The sequence below is a fragment of the Salarias fasciatus genome, chromosome 15 (assembly GCF_902148845.1).
Source record: "Salarias fasciatus chromosome 15, fSalaFa1.1, whole genome shotgun sequence".
NCBI classification, from domain to species: Eukaryota; Metazoa; Chordata; class Actinopteri; order Blenniiformes; family Blenniidae; genus Salarias; species Salarias fasciatus.
In genome coordinates this window covers 30,287,866-30,313,168 of record NC_043759.1, presented here as the reverse complement: position 1 = coordinate 30,313,168, position 25,303 = coordinate 30,287,866, and the positions used below count along the sequence as shown (strand labels likewise).

The 25,303-nt window shown below is 49.1% G+C and overlaps 1 protein-coding gene across 1 annotated transcript in view; it reads right to left on the bottom strand.

Moving 5' to 3' along the window:
* Positions 1-25,303, bottom strand: part of lama4 (laminin, alpha 4) — a 78,102-nt gene that overhangs the window by 29,322 nt on the left and 23,477 nt on the right. The window contains exons 11-22 of the mRNA XM_030110324.1: positions 21,533-21,644; positions 19,669-19,833; positions 18,778-18,971; positions 14,221-14,337; positions 12,146-12,294; positions 11,524-11,665; positions 11,360-11,453; positions 11,161-11,277; positions 10,145-10,330; positions 9,874-10,013; positions 2,787-2,951; positions 985-1,130 (exon numbers count right to left, since the gene is read on the bottom strand). Of these exons, the coding sequence (XP_029966184.1) occupies positions 985-1,130; positions 2,787-2,951; positions 9,874-10,013; positions 10,145-10,330; positions 11,161-11,277; positions 11,360-11,453; positions 11,524-11,665; positions 12,146-12,294; positions 14,221-14,337; positions 18,778-18,971; positions 19,669-19,833; positions 21,533-21,644 (1,727 nt within the window). The remainder of the gene's footprint in view (positions 1-984; positions 1,131-2,786; positions 2,952-9,873; positions 10,014-10,144; positions 10,331-11,160; positions 11,278-11,359; positions 11,454-11,523; positions 11,666-12,145; positions 12,295-14,220; positions 14,338-18,777; positions 18,972-19,668; positions 19,834-21,532; positions 21,645-25,303) is intronic.

The following is a 25,303-nucleotide window of genomic DNA, read 5'->3' as shown; positions in this document are numbered from 1 at the left end:
ACTCTTCAGACTCTTGCTCTTGCTTGACTGTTGCTTTCAGACGATGGTTAAAGTTTATCTCCGTAATCGGAGTTGCAAAAAACAGTAACGCTGATTGCCGAGGGCCTGTGGGAGGGGGGCTCGGGGGAGCCATCTTCACCGTGTGACGTGAACATGGGAAAACAGAGCGTTTTCACGGTGGGAGGGGCTGCCTCTCTGAGCAGCAGAAACACGAGGAAAAGCTCAAACACACAGGCACGAAGGAAAACAATGCTTTGGGGTGTTTTTGGTGAGAACATAACTATATAACAAGGTTAAAACATACAAAAAGTGAATTTTGCATGATACAGCCCCTTTAAAGTAAACCTGTTCTGCTGAATATCAATACACTGCATCTTTCAATAGAAAGCATTCTGTCATTACCTAAAGCAGTGTTCCTCACGCCAGTCCAGAATGAGCTGTGGCTGCTGGTTGCTGGTTTTTGTTCCAACCAAGCAAGAGCACACTAGACTCCACCTGTTTCAGCAAGTCTACAGGTGGACTCACTGAAGGAAGTGGGTGGAGTCTGATGTGCTCCTGTTTGGCTCCAACCAAGCAGGAGCACTCCAGACTCCGCCCATTTCCTCAAGTGAGTCCAAAGTATATCCAGCTGCAGACTTGGTGAAACTTGGTGGAGTCTAGTGTGCTCTTGCTCGGTTGGAACAAAAACCAGCAACCAGCAGCCACAGCTCATTCTGGACTGGTGTGAGGAACACTGACCTAAAGTACTAATATCTCCTCTGATGTCAGCTGGGATCACTTGGTCAATGAAGATTTGAAATCATCTTTTTGCTTTGATGTAACTTGATGCACTGTTGTGTGAAAGTGACTGGTGTAGCACTCCAGCCTCCCCCTAATGAGGATTTTACACACACACACACCCACACCCACACCCACACACACACACACACACACACACACACACACACACACACACACACACACACACACATTTTTACATTTCACCTCTCAATTTTAACGTAGTTGAAGACTGCTGGCCACTGGCTGACAGGCTTGGAACCCAGTGAGATCTCCACATCTTCACCCCCGAGGTTGTACACAAACACCAGGTTGTCGTTCTTGATAGCCAGACCCATGTAATCCTTTCTTCCCTGAAACACAAAGTATCAGCCATGATGGGAAATGTTTCCATCACTGCATTACAATGGTGGTTTTCACCGGAGAGACTCATTCTTAATGTGATCCTTGAACGTGGTTTTCGAACAGCTTGGCCTTTCAGTGAACGCGCCCGGCCCAGATGGCAGTGGAGTGAAATCCCCAGCCGCTAACGGAGACAGAGGCCTCACAGGGGCTTGCTGCACTGCTCAGGTGCTTTGGTGGTGGTGGCGCGGCGGAATGGCGGTGCGGTGGCGGTGGGTTCAAATACTGGCCTGGGCCTTTCCGTGTGGAGTTTGCATGTTCTCCCTGTGTGTGCGTGGGTTCCCTCCGGGTACTCCCGCTTCCTCCCACGGTCCAAAAACACGCATGTCAGGTTAACTTAAATTGTCCCCAGGTATGAGTGGCTGTCTGTCTCTGTGTGTTGGCCCTTTGACAGACCGCTGAACTGCCCAGGTGGACCCCGCCCTCCACCTGTCCAGGTGGACCCCGCCCTCCACCTGTCCAGGTGGACCCCGCCCTCCACCTGCCCAGGTGGACCCCGCCCTCCACCTGCCCAGGTGGACCCCGCCCTCCACCTGTCCAGGTGGACCCCGCCCTCCACCTGTCCAGGTGGACCCCGCCCTCCACCTGTCCAGGTGGACCCCGCCCTCACCCATATGGAGCTGCGATTGGTGCCAGTCACGAGAGACCCCAGGCGAGGAAAATGAAAAAAACACAGTAACATTTTCCAAATGATTCTGCCTTGTTTGTGAGACAATCTTATCAAAATAGTGATGTTGGTGAAAACATGACCTGCTGTGAATGGATGGATGTAAGCGTCTGAAACTGTTTGTCTTGTTTACTTTCACTTTCATGGTGAGCTACAGCATTTCGATGGCTTTTTCTCTAAATGCCAGAGTGATGCGCAGCTGCATTCTGCACCAACACACTCAGGGAGGGAGTTGATCAGTTCAGGTTCATCTTTCCAGATGTTGTAGCAGTAATGGGTTATTTCATTGAATTTATTTGAACAAATTTATTTGAACAAATCTTTCAGAGGAGCGAAAGAATGTTTGTTGCTCAATGCATTGACTAGCAGAGTAAACAAAACCAATGGCTCCAGTCAGAAGAAGCAGATGCACCAAGACAGAAACTGTCTGGAGGTCAGAGGTCAGACATGGAGTGGTGAGGAAGAACAGACGCTCACTGATAAATGGTTAAAAGACTATAAATCATGATTGCTTGTGGTTAGCGGTTAGCCGCTAGCCGGGTGCTCCGGGTTTCAGTCTGCACCAATCAGATGAGCCGGATTTCTTCTTCTGCCTGTCTGGTCAGCGCTCATTTCCACTGACAGATGAGCAGCTGCTGTAATTGCAGGCCATGTCTGTGCGGTTGGTCTGTATATGGTCCACTGTCAACAGTGCAGAGTGCAGCAAGCCCAGCCAGAGGAAGGTGTGATCATTCTGACCTCCCACCGACACAGGAGAGCCCAGTCCTGGACTTCCCTGGTATGAAAGCAGCCTGAGAGGCCTCAGCTGCCTGTCTATACAGTACACCAGCATCACAAACTGCTCTTTTATCTGTTTTTTAGTGGGACTGGTGTGTTTGCTTATTTAAAACTGATGAGTGTGAATGGCTCAGCAGCTGGAGTGTTTCTGCTGGATCCTCACATTCCTGTCTCCCAGGTACAGGATGAATCGGTCCTCTATAGGGTCCCTGTCAGGATCCACCCTCATGAACAGGCTGATGGACGTCACCGTCTTCAGATCCTCCAGGTTGCTGTGGGGATGAATTTCCACTGAGGACCGACCATCAAACTTCATGGAAACTTGGACCTGAAGCAGAAACCAAGACAGAAACATACCGGAATCAATGAAAACCGCAAATAGGAATCAGTAAAGCATCAGGGACGAGAAAAGATTGGACCACAAAAAACTCACTAATAATCGCTCCACTGCAGCAGTGCACACTAGGGGTATAACGGTACACAAAAGCCACGGTAAGGTAAGTACCTCGGTGGAAGGGTCACGGTTCAGTACGTTTTTCGGTACAGTGGGGAAAAAGTAACAAAAGCTCACAATGTACCAGAACATTTTTCCCAAGCTTTCCCATGCAACACATTATTGGCCCAGTTTACATGGTGTTTTTTCAATCCGATTGTAAACAATCATATTAAACGCGAGTGTGTTCATGTACAGCATACAAAGCGATCCACCATGAATCCTCGTTTACAAGGAGGACCCTGGTGAAGCGGATTATACACCGTCCTGTGACATGCGCACAAAGTCTCACGAGGAACTTGCAGGTCTTCCTCTCTGCAGCAGCAGTCCTCAGCGCCAAGCAGAGAGTTTTTATCTGCTGATATCTGCTCAAATAATGTCCCAACATCTCCATGATACCTGCTGAAGGAGCGGCTGCTCCCCTGGCTCGTCTCGGTGTGAGGTCTGCGCCGCATGCCGATGTTTCGAATTAACTGGTGCCCGTGTTAACTTGTGACCAGTACATGACTGAAACATGTAGTCGTTCTGGAGAACGTCGGTTATCGACAGTCACAGTGAGTGTATACGTTCAAAGTCTTTTGTGAGTCTTACTTTAACAACTGCTGTAATCAAAATGTGTTTACACAGACCTCTGTCATCATTCGTTAACACGGGAACCAGTTAATCCATAACACCAGCCGGCGATCGCTCGTATTCTGCTATGGAGCTCTTTATACAACTCGCTGTTGCGCGATTTGGTTCCATCTCGCCTCTCCAATGTTTTTTCTGTCGGGGATTTTTTTTATTAAAAAAGTGTTTTTCAACCACCGTGGCGTTCTCTGCTGGTTTTCTGACTGTGCTGCTTCCCGTTTACTGGCACGTCACACGTCACTACACATGGGGGAACGCATGCGGAACAAATACTCTCCCGTTTAATCCGCTCTGCCACACGCTGCATCTCTCATTAAGCTTGTACTTTCCAAAACAAAGGTTCTTTTCCAAAGACCAGGGAGGTATTTTGTTATTTACCTGACGGTTTCGGCAGCTGTCAGCTGTCTTCTTCAGAGAGTCATGTGATGTTGTTGTGACGTATCTTGTCAGCTGATTTATACAGGTTTTTTACTCACTCTTGTATTCGTCTTGTGATTGTGTGTACTGACCCGTGACCCCCGTACACTAATACAAATACCGTTACACTCCTAGTGCACACAACCCAGTCTCAGGCGATCATGCCATTGGTCATGCAAATTAATCTATTGAATCGTGTCCAGGAGCACGTTTTGCAGTTTTTTCGTGTCCCACGCCTCTCTTTTTAAACTAATACATTTCAATGACTCCCGCCCACTGACCTGCTACCTTAAAGTGGTGGGGGAATTTGAGTGCCTGCGTGATCCCAGGAGCCATGTTGTCCGGGGCTTTATGCCCCTGGGAGGGTGTCCCATGGCAAACAGGTCCTGAGTGATGGGCCAGACTGAGGGCAGGTCAAAGACTCCTATGAAGAAGTTAAAATCTAGGACCGTGACGTCACCCGGTATGGTGCAGCCGGGGCCCCACCCTGAAGTCAGGCCTGGGGTTGGGGCTCGCAAGCGAGTGCCTGGTGGCCGGACCTTTGCCCACGGGGCCTGGCCGGGCTCAGCCCGAAGGGGCGACGTGGGCCTGACCTCCGGTGGACCCACCACCCGCCGAGGGAACCGTAGGGGCCGGGTGCAGTGTGGACTGTGTGGCAGCCGACGGCAGGGTGCCCGGCGACCCGATCCTCAGACACAGAGACTGGCTCTCGGGACATGGAATGTCCCCTCGCTGGGGGGGAAGAGCCTGAGCTTGTGAGGGAGGTTGAGAGGTACCAGCTAGATATAGTCGGGCTCATATCCACACACAGCCTGGGCTCTGGAACCCAACCTCTGGAGAAGGGCTGGACTCTCCACTTCTCTTGCCCGCGGTGAGAGGCGGCGGGCTGGTGTGGGTCTGCTTATAGCCCCACAAGCTCAGCGCCAGGTGTTGGAGTTCACCCCAGTGAACCAGAGGGTCTGGTCCCTGGTCCTTCGGGTCGGGGACAGGTGCCTCACTGTTGTTTCGGCTTACGGGCCGAACAGCAGTGCAGAATACCCGGCCTTCTTGGAGTCCCTGGGAGGGGTGCTGGACAGTGCTCCGACTGGGGACTCCATTGTTCTACTGGGGGACTTCAACGCCCACGTGGGCAGTGACAGTGAGACCTGGAAGGGGGGGTCTGGATGCATGGCCTCCCTGATCTGAACCCGAGTGGTGTTCTGTTACTGGACTTCTGTTCTAGCCACAGTTGGAGCTGTTGGTCACAGGCCTATGAGGTCCCAGAGGTGGACTCGTCCATCACTAAGCTGAAGTCACCGAGGTGGTCGGTAAGCTCCTCGGAGGCAAGGCACCGGGGGTGGATGAGATTTGAGTAAGTCTCTGGATGTGCAGGGACTGTCTTGGTTGACAAGTCTCTGCAACATCGCGTGGCGGTTGGGGACGGTGCCTCTGGATTGGCAGACCGGGGTGGTGGTCCTTGTTTAAAAAGGGGGACCGGAGGATGTGGTCCAACTATAGGGGGATCACACTCCTCAGCCTCCCTGGGAAAGTCTATTCCAGGGTCCTGGAGAGGAGGATTCGACCGATCGCTGAACCTCGGATCCAGGAGGAACAATGCGGTTTTTGTCCTGGTTGTGGAACAGTGGACCAGCTCTAGACCCTCCATAGGGGGCTCGAGGGTTCGTGGGAGTTCATCCAACCAGTCCACATGTGTTTTATGGACTTGGAGAAGGTGTTCGACCGCGTCCCTCGTGGTGTCTTATGGGGGGGCTCCGGGAATACGGAGTCCGGGGCCCCTTGTTAAGGGCCATCTGGTCTCTGTAGGACCGGAGTAGGAGTCTGGTCCACATTGCCGGCAGTAAGTCGGACCTGTTCCCGGTGCATGTTGGACTCCAGCAGGGCTGCCCTTTGTCACCGGTTCTGTTCAGAATCTTTATGGACAGAATTTCTAGGTGCAGCCAGGAGCCGGAGGGGGTCCGGTTCAGGGACCAGGGGCCGGAGGGGGTCCGGTTCAGGGACCAGGAGCCGGAGGGGGTCCAGTTCAGGGACCAGGAGCCGGAGGGGGTCCAGTTCAGGGACCAGGAGCTGGAGGGGGTCCGGTTCAGGGACCAGGGGCCGTAGGGGGTCCGGTTCAGGGACCAGGGGCCGGAGGGAGTCTTTTTCAGGGACCAGGGGCTGGAGGGGGTCTGCTTCAGGGACCAGGGGCCGGAGGGGGTCCGGTTCAGGGACCAGGAGCCAGAAGGGGTCCAGTTCAGGGACCAGGGGCCAGAGGGGGTCCGGTTCAGGGACCAGGGGCCGGAGGGGGACCAGTTCAGGGACCAGGGGCCGGAGGGGGTCCAGTTCAGGGACCACAGGATTTCATCTCTGCTTTTTGCAGATGATGTTGTCCTGTTGGCTTCATCGAACGCGGACCATCATGCACTGGGGCGGTCCGCAGCCGAGTGTGAAGCGACAGGGATGAGGATCAGCACCTCCAGATCCGAGGCCATGGTCCTCGACCGGAAAAGGGTGGCCTGCCCCCTTCAGGTCGGTGGAGAGACCCTGGCCCAAGTGGAGGAGTTTAAGTATCTTGGGGTCTTGTTCACAGTGGGGGGCGGATGGAGGTGAGATTGACAGGCGGATCGATGCAGCGGCTGCAGTGATGCTGTCGTTGTATCGGTCCGTTGTGGTGATTTACCGGTCAATCTACGTTCCCACCCTCACCTATGGTCATGAGCTTTGGGTCAGGACTGAAAGGACAAGATCCCGGATACAAGTGGCTGAAATGAGCTTCCTCCGTAGGGGGGCTGGACTCCCTTAGAGACAGGGGGAGGAGCTCAGTCACCAGGGAGGAGGTCGGAGTAGAGCCGCTACTCCTCCACGTCGAGAGGAGCAGTGAGGAGGCTCAGCTCCTCTTTAGGATTTAACCTCCTTGACGCCTCCCTGGGGAGGAGTTCCGGGTATGTCCCACCAGGAGGAGACCCCGGGGAAGACCCAGGACATGCTGGAGAGACTGTGTCTCTTGGCTGGACTGGGAATGCCTTGGGATCCTCCCGGAAGAGCTGGAGGAAGTGTCTGGGGACAGGAAGTCTGGGGACAGGAAGTGTCTGGGGACAGGAAGTGTGGGCATCCCTGCTGAGATTGCTGCCCCCGCAACCCGGTTCCGGATAAGCAGTAGAAGATGCTGCTGCTGATGGCTCTGCGATGTGCGCTGGTGTTGCCTTCACGTTTCAAAATAAGAGTAATGTTCCTTTCAAATAAGAAGTCTCACTAAATGTTCACTTCAAAGGAATAACAGTCATTCACAAAACTGAAATAGTACCAAACTGTTGACATGGGAAGCTAGGAGTTAGCTTGAGAGATTTTATTTATATTCTATTTATTCTCCACATTTTACATATTCTTATGTTAAAGCTCGTGTCTGGAGTTTTGAATGAGTGAGGTTTTTATTTTCATCCAATGTCTCGAGGTTCCCCCTCCCTCTGCTTTCATGAGCGACCAAGCCACGCTCCTTTAATTGTGCACGCTGTTATCCATCAGGTGAAAATGAGAGCCTCCGAGTCCTACAGCATCCTCCATGTTGAGCTGTTTCCGGTGGATGTTCAGCAGACAGTGGATATATCTGCTGCAGAGCTAACTCTCCTCTGCTGGGCGAGCGGCCGTGTTCTCTGGCTGCTCCACACTTTGATTGACAACACCAGAATGCGGAAGCTCGAAATCTATTGGCTGAAGCTGACCGGCGCTTTTTCGGATAACATGGGGGTCTATGAGACGAAGTCAGGGCTCATAAATACATTTTTATATTGCTTTATGCTAATATTATATTGTAGTATTGAACCAGACTGAGACATTTAAGCTCTGTTGAAAAATGATACATACATTGGAAACAAACGTAAACTCCGGACACGAGCTTTAATGACTGTACATGTAAAAAACTGGTGATTAAAGACAGCAGCCACATTACCACCAGGCTGCTATTGTGAGGTATTTCATCATTCTTCTCATTATTATTATTATTATTATTATTTCAATTAGGGCTGCACGATTATGGCCAAAATGATAATCATGATTATTTTTGTCAATATTGTAATCACGATTATTCATTATGTTATGTAAAACATACCTTTTTATTGCACTTCTTTTTTAAACAAACAAGTGTCAAATTGAAGATGTGCGTCTTCAGCACTTCAGCGAAGTCTGGTGTGCATGCGCACATAACTGAAGATGTTTTAATTAGAATCTAAACAACTATTTAGAACCATGTCAATGTTGTGAACGATCGCTTTCCCTTAGAAATGAACATATAGACGCGCCGACTGTGAGTTTTTACAAACGTTTGACCAGACCTCTGTTCTGAAAAGAGCCGGATTATGACTTTGGAACCTGAACGCCTCACAGCTGAGCGACCGCCACTTGCTGCATTCTAACCCCTGAGAGCAACACGATGATCACTGAACAACAAGATGAAGATAAAACAACAAGAGAACAGTAAACAGCCACGCTAAACCCAGAAATGAAACCTACCAGAACAATGATTCCCTCCTCCTCTCCAAGCCGCCGCTACGCCGCTCACATCCTGAACTGTCCGTCAATAACAGCTTTTCCCGTTCTGTCCGAGACGCTCAGCGTTTACATCTTCTTTCCACCGGTACAGAAGCTGAGATGCGTTCCATCGACTGATGTTTGAGCCTGAAGGAATCGTTCAAAGCCAGCTAGTTCACCGGTGACTAACAGCTAAGCTAACAGCTGACTGAGACACCGCAGTGGCGTCCATCAGCAGCTACTTTTACGGAGTGTCCCTGAAGGCAGCAGGAGCTACACGGCTCAGGTCGCCCCCTGGTGGTTGGTTGATTGTTGGATTAAAAAAGTGCTTGATTTGACACGCAGCAGAGCCGTTTTTTCAATTTAAAAATCGCGACGATCATCTAAATTTAATCGCAGCAGCCAAAATCGTGATCATGATCAAAATTCGATTTATTGTGCAGTCCTAATTTCAATTTTATTTTGTGGTACAGCAGATAAAGGACGTAAGGACGTTTTTAAACCACCAAATTTCTTAAGTGATTGTTTTTTTGTTGAAGATTGGATAATTTTGATCAGAATCAAATATTTTTCTCTGTAAAAGAGCCTAGAAATTGCTGTGTTTATATAAGTAAATCTGAATTGAGTCTTAGCCCCCACCCCACCCCACCCCACCCCACCCCCACTACCACACACACACACACACACACACACACACACACACACACACACACACACGCACACACACAGAAGTGTTGGGTTTCCCCCTCTTTTGGGGACCTTCCATTGACTTCCATTCATGTCTAACCCCTAACCCTAATACCCTGACCCTAACCCACACCAAAACAAAGTGTAGCCCTAAAGAAATGTTTTTGCACTTTTACGTTTTTCAGTAACAACAACATGGTCAAGAAAACACTGTTTCCCTTCATGGGACCCAAGAAATGTCCCCACAAATGACATTGTGCCTGGTTTTCCTATGTTGAGGGGACATTTTGTCCCCTCAACATAGGAAAACCCGCACACACACACACACACACACACACCCTGATCAGTGAGACAGAACACGGCAGCAGTGCTGATGGCGACAGCGTCATGCGTGAAGCGCAGCATCAGCAGGAACGTCCTGAACGTCTCGCTGTCTGAGGGAGTTTGTGTAAACACATGGAAGGGTCTGCAGGGCGTGGATGGCACTGGTGGCGCCGTCCAGCCTGCCCAGCAGTGGACTGACCTTCTTGGCGACGCTCCTGGCCTGAGCGATCAGCTCTCTGATCCTCATGATGTTGGTGGTCACATTGTTCACAGGCCTCTTCTCCTCCACCACCCTCAGCTTGTCCAGCAGCTCAGGAACCAGAACATTCAGGTTCTCCACTGCAGAACAGGTTCAACAAAACCAGAACACCTTCAAACTCGTGCATGTGGTGAGACTGTGTCCTGACTGCCAGTGATCAGGCTCTTCATTTATGTGATCCTGAAACACTCCTGGAAGCTGAGTCTTCTACCTGCTTCTCCTGCAGAGTCCACAGCCTCCTGGTAGGCGGTGGTGGAGTATTCATTGTTCTTCATGTTGCTGGCCCACTGCTCCACCTTGCTGCTGATGGGAACAATAGTCTGCAGGACCTCAGCCGAGCGGTTCAGAGTCTCCTCAGCCACCTCCATGGTGAAGTTCAGACGCTGTGCTGTTCGGTCTGCAAAAAGACACAGAAAGGCAGTAAGAACACCAGGAACATGCTTCCTCTCCAGGCTGAATGAAAACAAATGAACAAACCCTGGTGTGATGGATCTGTTTCTGCACAGTAATCTGTGGAAGTGATTGGTCACATCAAACCAGCAGAGCACACAGAGGAAACCAGAATTTGAAAAAAAAACAAAAAAAAAAAACATGTAACAGGCTTCAAGCCACCATCTCTGAAAGAGTGAAAGAGAGTTATATTGAGAATGTGAAATGCCTTAAATGGCTATAGAAAAAATATAAAATATAAAAAAAAATTGAAAAGCTAAAATTGCGAAAACAGTTAAATTGCTTAAAAATAAAAAACTCAGAGAGAACAACAATCAGAGCTGAATTGCCCAAAATGGCTAAAGCAGCTAAATCAGAAGGCAATGATGACAGCTGCCTGCTCTGCCTGCCCTTCAAATGCATGGATAGCTACACAACGGCTCAACGCTATCGTGATTACGACTGCTAGAACTGAGTAAATGAGTTAAAAGAACTCAAGGCCTGAAAGGTGGGAAAGGATCAATGAAACTCTTAAAACAAGGAATAAAGCAGCTCAAAATGCTTTTTTTTGTCCCCATTGTTATTTCTAAACTCTGTCAATACAACAAACCTCAGTTCTGGTCGATATGGGAACGCTTTACAAAAACAGTTTCTCAGCTCTGATCATCATTCTAAAGGTAAATCTGTTTGATGGCTATATGGGATTTTCATTTGGTTACAAACTTATGAGCTCATTAGGGAAATCACATCTTTATTTGTATTTTTTTTTTTTTTTAGCAAAGCACTGATCATTCTCACCTTTGTGAATTTCTCTGATGTCTTGCATGATTTCCGACAGTTTCTTGGTGTTTTTGTCCATCGTCTCTTCGGTCTCCTCGATGTATTTGAGTTTGTCGGCCACCTCAGATTCTACTTCTGCAGCAGCAGAATGAAAAAGGAGCTGTCAAAGCTGCAGTTCACCAGGACAGAATCCGGCTGAGAGGAGCTCCTCACCCACCAGTCTGCTCTGAGTGTAAAGACACCGACTCTTTGAAGACGTGGTCGCTCTGCGTCAGCAGGTGGCTCAGCTGCGTGTTGATCCCACTGATGGCCTGCAGCACAAACATGCAAACATCACAGCTGCCCTGCATGGACCAGCCTGCAGACCAACAGGCCACCTACGTCCTCGGCTCTCTGCGAGAGGTTGAAGGTGGTGAGGGAGGTGATGTTGGCGTCGTCGATGTACTTCACGATGTTGTTGTACACGTTAGCAGCACTAATGGCCTTCTGCACAAAGCCATTGGCATCGCTCTCTTTCAGGTCCCTGCAGGAGAAACGTCAGAGAAACATCAGAGCAGTGTGGCCAGAGAAGCCCCAGGAACTCACGGAGATCCTCACAAATGAACGGATCAACAGAAAAGTTTCAGAAAAGCTCATCATAAAGATTAATGAAACATTTAAGTACTGGAAATGACTAAATGTGCTTAACAAGCTGAAAACAGAACGACGCACTGGACAAACAAAATGAGTCATAAAAGGTAAAACAGCCAAGACAAATAACTTTCTATTAAAAAACATAAATAAAACTAATTCAGCGGAAACAGCAAGATTTCCTGAAATATATAAAACAGAATCCATTATGAAAAAAGCCCAAAACAGTTTAAACAACTAACATGGTGAAAACAGTTAGGTCCATTAAATCAAACAAACAAAAAACAAATCAAAGCTGCACAAGCTAAAATAAATAAATGAATAAATGAACTAAAAATGTCTTTCCCAGGATGGTGTGTGAAAAGCGTCTCACTCTTCCAGCTGCTCCGCCTGCTGGTCCAGCCGGGCGGCGTGCCGGTCGGCTCTCTGGACCAGGTCTCTGTCGGCCAGCGAGAGGCGCTCCGCCTTCTCCGTCAGCTTCTGAGCAGCTCCGTCGATGGCGGCGTGGTACTCGCTCACATTCTGCATCGACACACACAGGTGTGTGAGGAGAGGCTCAACAGGATCAGGGCAGCTGGACTCCATCTCCATCAGGACCGACACTGATACTCCTCAGACTCATTCACCTCTGTCACAAGTCTGCATTCCAGTGCGTCAAGTCAAAGTGAAATCCGGTTCAATGCAGTGCTGGCTTTTGGCACCAGAAATACATTTTTAGATTAAAAAAAAAGTCATCCTGTGAAAGTATATTGATGCATATGTACATGAGGTACACTGTCAAAAGATATTGTAAGACAATATTACTTTGGATGAGCAATTCTTTTATTTGAAGGTAATCAGTTTCTGGATTGGTAACACATCTTTACTTGTTTTACTTTGTGACAAACAGCGGCCATGCATTCTGGATTTGAAGAGGACAATGTCCCTTTTACAAACCTGTGCTGTGACTTAAAATATATAATAACATAACCATCTTGCTTAGGGTTACCTCAGCAAGATGGCGATTTGACCCATCTAAGATGGCGATTTGAAACCCAGCACAGCCAATCCTGTCCTGTTTTCTCTGACATCACGCCCTTACGCAAGTTAAGCCCCTCCCACAAGAACGTGCGATGAACAGCCCCTCGACCAATCACGGTTAGAGCCTCAGGGGCTCTTCTGATTGGTCAAAGATACCTGGAGCTGTCGAGATTCCTTTTCAGCTCAGAACAGAGACAGATGGAAACGCTGCGCCCTCGCGGTAGAGCAGTTATGCTACACTCCTAAAGGATTATCAATGGATACTCTGACATTTAATCCAAAGAAAACACAGAAAAATTAGCATTGACTAGCTAAATCCTGCCTACAGCAGCTTTAAGATGGATCCTGGATGAGAATCATGTACAAAGCAGAGCGAGTGAAAGCGAGCAGTAAACTCAGAGTAGCAAGGATGAGGCTGTGGCGAATTTAAAGAGCTGCATAAACCTGAAGAAAGGCGTGTGGGCTGAACTCACCATGTTACTGACTCAGATAACCCTTTCACACTGCAAGTAGCGGGTCGACCCGTGTTTTCGACCTGTGTTTTCGACCCGCTAATAATCGCCTTTTGTGTCCTTTCACACTGCCTGCAGACCCGCGTCTAACCGCCTGCTGGCGAGCTGCGTCGCTGCGTCTTCCCGTGCTGATCGTGTCCCGCGTTGATGACATCATCAGCGAGACGGAGCAAAGCGAAAGTAAATAATGCAGCGGAACACAGTCCCTGTTACCTGGAGATGAATCCCCTCTTCCCCACGGATCAGGAGCAGCTCTCTGGTCTCGCTATCTTGCCAATACTGGGTCATCTTGACAAAGGAAATCTCACGCTGTGTCCAGAAACAACAAGTAGCGCGCTAACGTAGCCACGCTGCGTCGACGTCATCATGTAAGTTACTGCGTCGACTCGCGTCTGCCTTTCACACTCCCTTTCGCCCCTCTCACTAAAAAGCCGATAGTAGCGACCCGCTAAAAACCCGGGTCGACTGCAGGGTTGAAAAACCCGGGTCTAATGCCGAGTGAACACTTTCACACTGCCACGAGGACCCGGTTAATTAGCAGGTTTAAACTGGTTTTTTGGCCAGTGTGAAAGGGGTAAGAGGGTGACAGGGAAGCATCGACATGTCCCAGCTTTATACTGCCACCTGCTGTCTACAGAGTTTATAACATGCTGAATTTCCAGCAAACTATATATTCTTAGTCTATTTGGACTGATTTGGTACAAGAACTAACTCGCACAGCCTGGGAATGACATTGTGATTGGTTGTGAGCTTATGTTTTCAGTAGGGTTTTTGTTTTGTCTGTTAGTAACGTTACTCAAAAAGTTATAAACAGATCATGTTGAAATTCTCCAAAAATCTCTGAAATGGAACCGGGAAGACCTTGAGTTCCTGTACCTGCAGCCCCCCTCACCCCCCTCAGGCGTGTGAGGCTGACCTGCACCAGGACGTCCACCTCAGCCACGGTCCTCTGTGCCTCGGAGATGAAGCCTCGGCCTGCTTCCAGAGTGTTGTGGACAGAAACGACCTCCTCAGTAAACGTCTGCTGCTTCGCCTGCACACACATCCATCAGTCACTGAGGCACACGGCAGATAGATTTTACTCTGGACCTCCTGACCTGGAGCTGAACTAGGACAGAACATTTCCTATTTTATCGTCCCGTTGGAGCGTGGGTGATGAGTGTGGTGTGGGCTCACTGGGAGACTGAGCAGATTTGACACGGTCAGCTATCAAGTCAAACACTGGATCATTTCCTGGAAACATCTGGCTCTTCAGCTGCAGCAGATTGCCACCAAACTATCAAAGTGACTGTGTGAAACTTCTGCTGTTGCTCATTGCTTTGTCTTTGTGTGTGACATACCAACCTATTCCAGCTGTCTCAGGACACTGAAGAGAGCCTCAGCTTCCTGTTCTTTATCACACAGTGTCCTGTTCATTAGTCGTGCTGCTTTGGTTCCATGTATGTCAAAAAACAATGAAATAATGCAGGCTGCTAGCTTTAATCTGAAGTCCAGTAGAGCCAATCCTCACGCACTATTTCCACTGCTTTGTTTGATCAGGGTGTTATCAGGGTGCTGGCTATCAGGGGAACTGAGTGAAGGCCAGTGGGAACCGGCCGGATCGGCAGCGGCCAGTGAGCCATGGACCAGAAACGTTGGTTTTAGTGATCTGTTTTGAAGGCAGCAGGAATCAAACCCTCCAACCTGCCCTGACACGCCTGCTCACTGTAGCATGGGTAGATCACTGTAGCATGGCTAGATCACTGGAGCATGGCTAGATCACTGGAGCATGAGTAGATCACTGTAGCATGGCTAGATCACTGGAGAATGAGTAGATCACTGGAGCATGGCTAGATCACTGGAGCATGAGTAGATCACTGGAGCATGGCTAGATCACTGGAGCATGGCTAGATCACTGTAGCATGGCTAGATCACTGGAGCATGGCTAGATCACTGGAGCATGGCTAGATCACTGTAGCATGGCTAGATCACTGGAGCATGGCTAGATCACTGGAGCATGAGTAGATCACTGGAGCATGGCTAGATCACTGGAGCATGGCTAGATCACTGTAGCATGGCTAGATCACTGGAGCATGGCTAGATCACTGGAGCATGGCTAGATCACTGGAGCATGGCTAGATCACTGGAGCATGAGTAGATCACTGGAGCATGGCTAGATCACTGGAGCATGAGTAGATCAGTGTAGCATGGCGAGATCACTGTAGCATGGCCAGATCACTGGAGCATGGCTAGATCACTGGAGCATGAGTAGATCACTGGAGCATGGATAGATCACTGGAGCATGAGTAGATCAGTGTAGCATGGCTAGATCACTGTAGCATGGCTAGATCACTGGAGCATGGCTAGATCACTGGAGCATGGCTAGATCACTGGAGCATGGCTAGATCACTGCAGCATGGGTAGAAAAATGACTGACTGGATCAGACGGCAGCCAAGCACAGTGGCCTGGTCTGTCCTGCTGCTGCTGGTGAGAGCACAATGCACAACAGACCCTAATCACTCCTGATGACAGACCCTGATCACTCTTAAAAACACAGACCCTAATCACTCCTGATGACAGACCCTGATCACTCCTGATGACACAGACCCTGATCACTCTTAAAAACACAGACCCTAATCACTCCTGATGACAGACCCTGATCACTCCTGATGACACAGACCCTGATCACTCCTGATGACACAGACCCTGATCACTCTTAAAAACACAGACCCTCATCACTCCTGATGACACAGACCATGATCACTCCTGATGACAGACCCTCATCACACCTGATGACACAGACCCTGGTCACTCCTGATGACACAGACCATGATCACTCCTGATGACAGACCCTATCACTCCTGGTGACACAGACCCTGATCACTCCTGATGACACAAACCCTGATCACTCCTGATGACACAGACCATGATCACTCCTGGTGACACAGACCATGATCACTCCTGGTGACACAGACCCTGATCACTCCTGATGACACAAACCCTGATCACTCCTGATGACACAGACCATGATCACTCCTGGTGACACAGACTCTGATCACTCCTGATGACACAGACCCTGATCACTCCTGATGACACAGACCCTGATCACTCCTGATGACACAGACCATGATCACTCCTGGTGACACAGACCATGATCACTCCTGGTGACACAGACCATGATCACTCCTGGTGACACAGACCATGATCACTCCTGGTGACACAGACCCTGATCACTCCTGATGACACAGACCCTGATCACTCCTGATGACACAGACCATGATCACTCCTGGTGACACAGACCATGATCACTCCTGATGACAGACCCTATCACTCCTGGTGACACAGACCCTGATCACTCCTGATGACACAGACCCTGATCACTCCTGATGACACAGACCATGATCACTCCTGGTGACACAGACCATGATCACTCCTGATGACAGACCCTATCACTCCTGGTGACACAGACCCTGATCACTCCTGGTGACACAGACCCTGATCACTCCTGATGACACAGACCCTGATCACTCCTGATGACACAGACCATGATCACTCCTGATGACACAGACCATGATCACTCCTGGTGACACAGACCATGATCACTCCTGATGACACAGACCCTGATCACTCCTGATGACACAGACCCTGATCACTCCTGATGACACAGACCCTGATCACTCCTGATGACACAGACCATGATCACTCCTGGTGACACAGACCCTGATCACTCCTGATGACACAGACCCTGATCACTCCTGATGACACAGACCCTGATCACTCCTGATGACACAGACCCTGATCACTCCTGATGACACAGACCATGATCACTCCTGGTGACACAGACCATGATCACTCCTGGTGACACAGACCATGATCACTCCTGATGACACAGACCCTGATCACTCCTGATGACACAGACCCTGATCACACCTGATGACACAGACCATGATCACTCCTGATGACAGACCCTATCACTCCTGGTGACACAGACCCTGATCACTCCTGATGACACAGACCCTGATCACTCCTGATGACACAGACCATGATCACTCCTGATGACAGACCCTATCACTCCTGGTGACACAGACCCTGATCACTCCTGATGACACAGACCCTGATCACTCCTGATGACACAGACCATGATCACTCCTGGTGACACAGACCATGATCACTCCTGGTGACACAGACCATGATCACTCCTGATGACACAGACCCTGATCACACCTGATGACACAGACCATGATCACTCCTGATGACAGACCCTATCACTCCTGGTGACACAGACCTTGATCACTCCTGATGACACAGACCCTGATCACTCCTGATAACACAGACCATGATCACTCCAGATGACACAGACCATGATCACTCCTGGTGACACAGACCATGATCACTCCTGGTGACACAGACCCTGATCACTCCTGATGACACAGACCATGATCACTCCTGATGACACAGACCCTGATCACACCTGATGAGACAGACCATGATCACTCCTGATGACAGACCCTATCACTCCTGGTGACACAGACCCTGATCACTCCTGATGACACAGACCCTGATCACTCCTGATGACACAGACCCTGATCACTCCTGATGACAGACCCTATCACTCCTGGTGACACAGACCCTGATCACTCCTGATGACACAGACCCTGATCACTCCTGATGACACAGACCCTGATCACTCCTGATGACACAGACCATGATCACTCCTGGTGACACAGACCATGATCACTCCTGGTGACACAGACCCTGATCACTCCTGATGACACAGACCCTGATCACACCTGATGACACAGACCATGATCACTCCTGATGACAGACCCTATCACTCCTGGTGACACAGACCCTGATCACTCCTGATGACACAGACCATGATCACTCCTGATGACAGACCCTATCACTCCTGGTGACACAGACCCTGATCACTCCTGATGACACAGACCCTGATCACTCCTGATGACACAGACCATGATCACTCCTGATGACACAGACCATGATCACTCCTGGTGACACAGACCATGATCACTCCTGGTGACACAGACCCTGATCACTCCTGATGACACAGACCATGATCACTCCTGATGACACAGACCCTGATCACTCCTGATGACACAGACCCTGATCACACCTGATGACACAGACCCTGATCACTCCTGATGACACAGACCCTGATCACTCCTGATGACACAGACCCTGATCACTGCTGATAACAGACCCTAATCACTCCGACCAACACAGACCGTGATTACTCCTGATAACTGACCCCGATCACTCATAATACTCTCCTAAAGCACATAATCTCCATCGGGATAGGATCACATTTATCGCACACAGGATCATGTTTGCTTGTTTTTGCACATGCATTGTCAATCACCTCCATTTTCACAGTTCATTTCATAACTATCTATGACTTTGGCCAAATATTGTGACAGACACAGGGAGGAAGGACTTCAGACAGGAATAGGGAAGGGGATCCTGGAAAATCACCTCATTCCTCTGGAATTTGAGGATGCTGGCTCTGTTCCTGTCCTCTGTCTCCTTCACAGTGCTGGCTGCCTTCAGGAGGTGGTCTTGAGCCTCCGACAGGCCGGCAGAGAAGTGGGACAATCCCTCCCTGAGCGGGAAAAGTCGGTTGTCGGTCATCATCAACTTCTTTTCCATCTGACGAACGCGTCGCAGCACTACAAGAACAACCAGGAGGAGAGACCTTACAATAAGTGACGATGTTTCAGTGACTCTGGGTGTCTTCATGTTTATACCAGCAGTGTCAAAGGGGCCAAAATCATCCAGCATAATGCTCCAATCCCAAATTGAAAGTGTACAGAAGACCATGACGTCCCTCCTTCAACCACTGGGGTACACACTGTTTCAGTGAGAATGGAAGGAATAGCGTACCATCAGCTTCAATGCACATCTGCTTAATCCATTCAGACTGTTTAACACTGAACATCTCCCAGTCAAATGTGGATCATCACACTGCACTGTCAACTCACTGCACTGTCAACTCCCTGTGCATGGAGCAGTAAACTCACTGTACTGCCAGCTCAGTGAACTGTCAAATCATGACCATGGGAACTCACTGTACATCACCCTGTCGACTCACAGCATAACACCTCGACTCACTGCTTTGGCAATTCACTGCATGCCAACACATGAATTCACTTCATACTCACTGTCGAAGGGGAGTTGCTGTTGCAGTGAGTTGGTGTTGCTGCGAGTTGGTGCACAATGAATTGGTGTTGCAGTGAGTTAACATGGACACCTTCTTGACAATGACAAGCATAGACCTTTATTGGTGCTGTTATCAGACTGAGGTATGAAGAATAAATACAGTAATAACCGTGGGGGGTGTTGTTGAACAATATGTGTGTTTCTCACAGTCATAGGCCCCCGTGGACTCGTTGGTGGCAACGGGCTCTTGTGGTGACAGGTGCAGTTTCCTCATCCAGCCCACCATCCTCTGAGCCACCTCCGTGTTCCTCCTTTCCACCTCCGGATCTACATCTTGGAATTCACTGTACAGCTCCCAGTCACGGATCATATCTGTGGACACACAAATGCAATCAGAACAAATATCTCTTCTTGTCAAGATTCACAGGATTCATATGATTTTAAAGCAGGGCGGTCAAACAACAGGCCTGTGGGCACACACAGCCAAACCACGAACCAAATAGCAAACATTCCAAAGAAAATATTCATCATCTGTCCCACAATAAAAAAACAAGGAAAGTTTAAATTTAAAGGTTTTATTTTACTCCGCTGACCACTAAACTTAAAACTGGGATGAATACGGAACCTGACCTCACATGTGACAGCTCTGATTCAAGGAGTGACTATCTTCCATTGGTATCATCCACAATCCATCAGACTGGTTCACTTCCCATCTCTCTCACCAAACTCAGTTCATTGAGCTGATATCCTCTAAATCAGCTGTTCTCAAAGTGTGAGGTGTGCCTTCCCTGGGGGGCGCCAGAGGGCTTGAAGGGAGGCGTAAGAGACAAGAAATAAACCTGAAAAAAAAAAGTTAAATACCTGGCAAGAGGCCAGACGGATCGATTTTTAGAATCTAAAGTGAAAGTGCACAGAGTGTGGGGCGAGCAGAAAACGGAGGAGATATGACCCTGATTATTTAAAGTTTAACTTTTCATGTATTGATCCTGACGATGCTCTGCTGCCACCATAGGCGGCGCCAGGGTGGGGCTTGGTTGTGCTAAAGCCCCACCAAGAATTGCATTAGCCCTACCATAAGCCAACCAAGACAAAATAAAAGTTTTAAATCCAACAGCACCACTGCAGCGCATGTAACGGAGCGGCTCTGTGTTGCCAGGTTGGGCGGGTTTCTGCCAAATCAAGCTTCTTTATTGAACACGTCGGACGGGTTGATGAAATGATTATGTGTTTATGATGTGTTTTTTAATTATACAAATATAGTTTTAACGTGCATTTCCAACCAAGATGGCGTTTTGGGCTGCTTTCTATTGAGTTAAACGGGTTTCATGACAGATCTGGCAACCTCCTCCAGCGGACTGCAGAGTCACCGCAGACGGTGCTGCGGTGACTCCGTTCTGCAGACGGAACGCAGCCAGAACGGTGGTTCTGTTGTACATGATTTTTCTGCAGGATATACAAATCGCTGAGCGACCGTGTTCTCACTGCATCGAGATGGAGCCGGGGTGTTTTATTTTAAATATACATTCACACTGAAGCTCTGGCATTTTTTGGAACCCTGCACAATATGGGTCAGCCCCGCCTCAGCCCTGCCAGAAAAAATACTGTGGCGCCGCCACTGGCTGCCACAGTGTGTTATCTGCACAGAGGTGCTAGCTAACCACAGTATGCAACCAAACTCCAGTGTCATACTGAAGCCAAGCACCAAAGGTTAACGACCAACCCGCAGGAGTTCGCTGATCGGAGGCTTAATGAATGGTGGTCACAGAGGCCTTTGGCACTGTGAATACCAGGACAACCAAAGCGTCACACCGTGTACCGCTATGCATTGCGAAGGCAAGGAAACCACACAACATTAGTGAGACATTGCTCCTCCCTGTGTTCAGTGCTGCTGCCCAGCTGGATGCCATCCCGATGTCTGACAGCATCCAGCGCTGCCTCTCCAACGTGTGTGTGTGTGTGTGTGTGTGTGTGTGTGTGTGTGTGTGTGTGTGTGTGTGTGTGTGTGTGTGTGTGTGTGTGTGTGTGTGTGTGTGTGTTTTAAGGGGACTCAGGGAGCACAGCTGTAAAGTACCTTCAATCCGGGCGTTGAGGAGGGTGAGGTTGGTGTTGAGCTGCTCAGCCTGGGTGAAGGTCTCCAGGGTGTTATTATCCAGCTCCTCCTCCAGACTCTTCACAACACCCTCCTGGAGAAACCACACAAATTACTTAATGATGGGACAAAACAAATGCTTTTTCAGTTTTAAAGTGTCTGTAACAGCAAATACGACAAGTCTAAGCAACAACAACTGTTTTACGAGCTGTGCCATGATGACCAAAAAACAAAATGTAGGGCCAAAACAGGCCTGTCTTAGACATTGAAATGGCTCATCTGTTGGACTGCAAGGGGGTTAAAGAAGAAGAAGAAACAATCCTCATTAAAACGAAACTTCGGAATGGAACTACAGTTCTATGAATCCTGGATGACCGCTGGCGGTCATCGCACTGGTGTCATTTGTGACCCCTGGGTGACCTTAGACGGTTATAAATCCTGGTGTTAAACCAGGCTCGATTCCTCTGTAAACTTCTCGTGTGAACACAAGGATTCTGAGCCAAGGAATTCCCAATACACCCATCTCATGCACGAGCATTATAGGCCCTCATGAGGAGGTCGTCGGTTGAGGACACCTCACAGGTGACTCGAGAGAATCCTCCAGGGACACAATGAGATGAGCTATGGCCGGATCAAGCTGCCCAGCGGCTCCCTCTTCTGCGCTCATAGCGGCACCATGCACCAGGAGCGGGGGTGCGCACAGCAGGTCAGAAAAGGAAACAGCAGTAGTGTGGTAATTTGAGGGAAGGAGGCATACATTGCTTGCACAGCAAAGATCACTGGGGGAAAGCCCGGCCAAGGCTATGTCCAGGAGAGGGAATGGCTGCTTGGCAGCTCCATCTTCCTTCTGTTTCTGCAGTGGCGCTACCCACCGGGGGAAAGGGTGCACATAGCGGACAGGCAAAAGAAACAGCAGTGATGAGTCAAGCCGAGGGAAGGAGGCTTACGTCACCTGGACGGCAAACGCAGATCACCGGGCTCGCAACTCAGCTAAAGATAGGAGAGAGAGAGGGCGCTCAGCGCTCACTCCTCCTTCATGACAGCTCCAACCCGCTAGGAGCGAGGGTGTGCACGACAGGCCAAAACAATGGTACTACAACAAGCTGAAGAAAGGGGGCTTACGCCACCCACATAGCAGATCCTGGACTACCTAGCCCAGAAGATCCCGCTGGGGTATGTTCCAGAGAGGGAGCGACCACACAGCAGCTCCCCCAGGACAGCGAGCGGGCGAGACGGCAACAGTATCACTGAATGGAAAATCCCCAGCGACCGTCACTAGTGGCAACAAGCTAATGCCGACCGTGCAGCTAACGGCCATGGCGGGGGCCTGATAGTCGGGGAAAAAGCTGAAACGAGGCCTCAAAAACAGTCGGTCACACCAGCCATGTTGTCAACCAGTCCAAAACATATGCACTTCTACTTCTCGGGCGAGGGATGCACAAGTGGCGTCTCCATGTGGAGGCGGAGCCAACATCAACTGTATCGCTAGCAGTCACAGCTGGCACGCCAACACCATCATTAACCTTGCTGTCGGCCAAGAGGCTGCAGCATTTCTCACCAACGGAGATGCCGCAGTGGTGTCCAACCGCCCAGGTAGTGATGGAAATGGGGTCGCTACCGTTGCAGCCTCTGGAGGGCGAATTCACTGCACTGACCAACACAGCTGCAAGGCTTCCAGCAATGGAGCTTCATGATGCTGTGTACCAGGGGTCCTCAAATACAAATCTTGAAGGTCCACATTTGTTTTTTCATATACAAGCATGGGTCCGGACTTCAGCGCCCTGTGGTGGTGGTGGGGGGCGCGAGCGACACCGAGGGATGCCGGGCAGTGCCGGGCAGTGCGGTGCGATGGAGCGCGCGCAGAACGGTGCTCACACGGAACACGGAGTGTTTAAAGAAAGATTTTTTTTCTTCTTTTTTTTTCCATACATTTGCCCTGGGTCCGCAGCAAGTGTGCCGCTAATTGAGGAACCCGGCTGTATAGGCTTGTCCTGTATTCTGCAAGCTTTCAACTGTACATGAGAAAAAATGGACCAGGATGATCCACTCTGTCCGTCGGTCTCAGCACCTGACTGATTTAGTTTCACAGCTGTATGATAGAAGTGAATGTTCTTCACAGTGATGTAGGATTTTTTTGTCTCTGTGGAAAGACGTGGAGATGCTAGCAGACCACAGCCTTCTGAATAGCATCAAGGGCCCAAAAAAGTGAATGCAAAGTCAAACATCAGCCCCAGTGCGGGAATATTTCAGCTTCGAAATGAGGAAGAAGGTGAGCTCATCAACACAGACCAACCAGTGTGCTGAATTTGTTTTATTCAAGTTGTTTAAAAGATCTTAACATTCCAACTTCCATTAGAAAACATGAGAAATAAAAAATAATAGTATTTGAAAGGGTGTACTTGCATTATGATATATTGTCATATCCACCATTACAACATTAATATTGTTTATCAACAATAATTTGTGGAAAAATATATTGATCAGCAGAATTTGTTATTGTCACAGGCCCATATCCAACTGTTTTCATTTATCTCCACTACTGACAATTGGCGAAGAGCTCATTCCCTCAGTTCATTCCTTCATATCCACATCTCTCTTTCAGTGCAATAGGCTGTATTGGCTGAGCGATATTGTGTTGCTTCGTTCCACTCAAGTGGATCTACACGAACTCTTCTTTATAAGATGTATCTATTGCGAATTAATACCCCCAAAAAAAGTTCTACTCACGGTATCCAGTCATTTTTTAATAATTAGCGTATTTGTGTCTGTCTTTTTTGCAATGTGGCATAGTGATATTTACACAGGAGGACTAGGATTTGCAGTGCGTGCAGAGGTCGTTGGTGATGTGGACCAATAGGAGCCGAGTCCTGTTGCCATGGTTTCAGATCCCAAACAACATGGCGTCGACTGTATCTATCACCGATAGATGACGAAAAGAAAAGAAAGACAAGGAAGCCGCCTTCAAAAGTTACTGAAAAAGTATCGAAGCGATGCGATATGCATCTGGCATCTGTCCAGGGCGAAGACGAGCAGGACTTTACACGGACACGGCGGGAAACTTACAGAACTTCTGTTAAGACAGCGGCTTTCTCTGCACGGTGCGTCTAAGGACCTGACAGACGGATCAATCAGCCTCTCAATCAGCATCGCCGACAGAGGGACAGACTTTAACAAGCCGAGACACTGACTGCAGGTAAGCCACACGGGGGGGGGGCTTCTGGTCAGATCACAGACGTGAATTCTGGGCTGCAACTGTGATGTATTGGTCATTGTTTAAGACAGATGTACAAATAGAGACCAAGTCTGAGGTCATTTGATGAAGTCAATTAGCATTATTATATAAGATTATTTTACATTGAGCAAAAAGTTTAGTTTGACACTTGAAAAACAGCCATTAAAGAACTGGCCGGGGGGGGGGTAGTTTGAGCAACAGGTCACTACTGCCAGCCCAGCCCAGATTAATGGCTGTGCGAGAGAGAGAGAGAGGTCTTTTGTGCTCGTCATTGCAAAACAAACCTGTTGTCACTGTTATTTGATTGGATGATTATGTAAATGTGACATGGCTGTAACCGTTTACACATGGTTTGTGTGTGTGTATGTGTGTTTTTCAGAACCCTTCACAGACAGCTACAGTTTCTTCTGAGACTCTCATCCGTCAAAAGCTTATAGTTGACCAGGAAGTGCTGCGAATGGACAAGCTATGAACAACATCCGTGGACATAGTGAAGAATCCAGAGGGTCTTGATGCTTCAG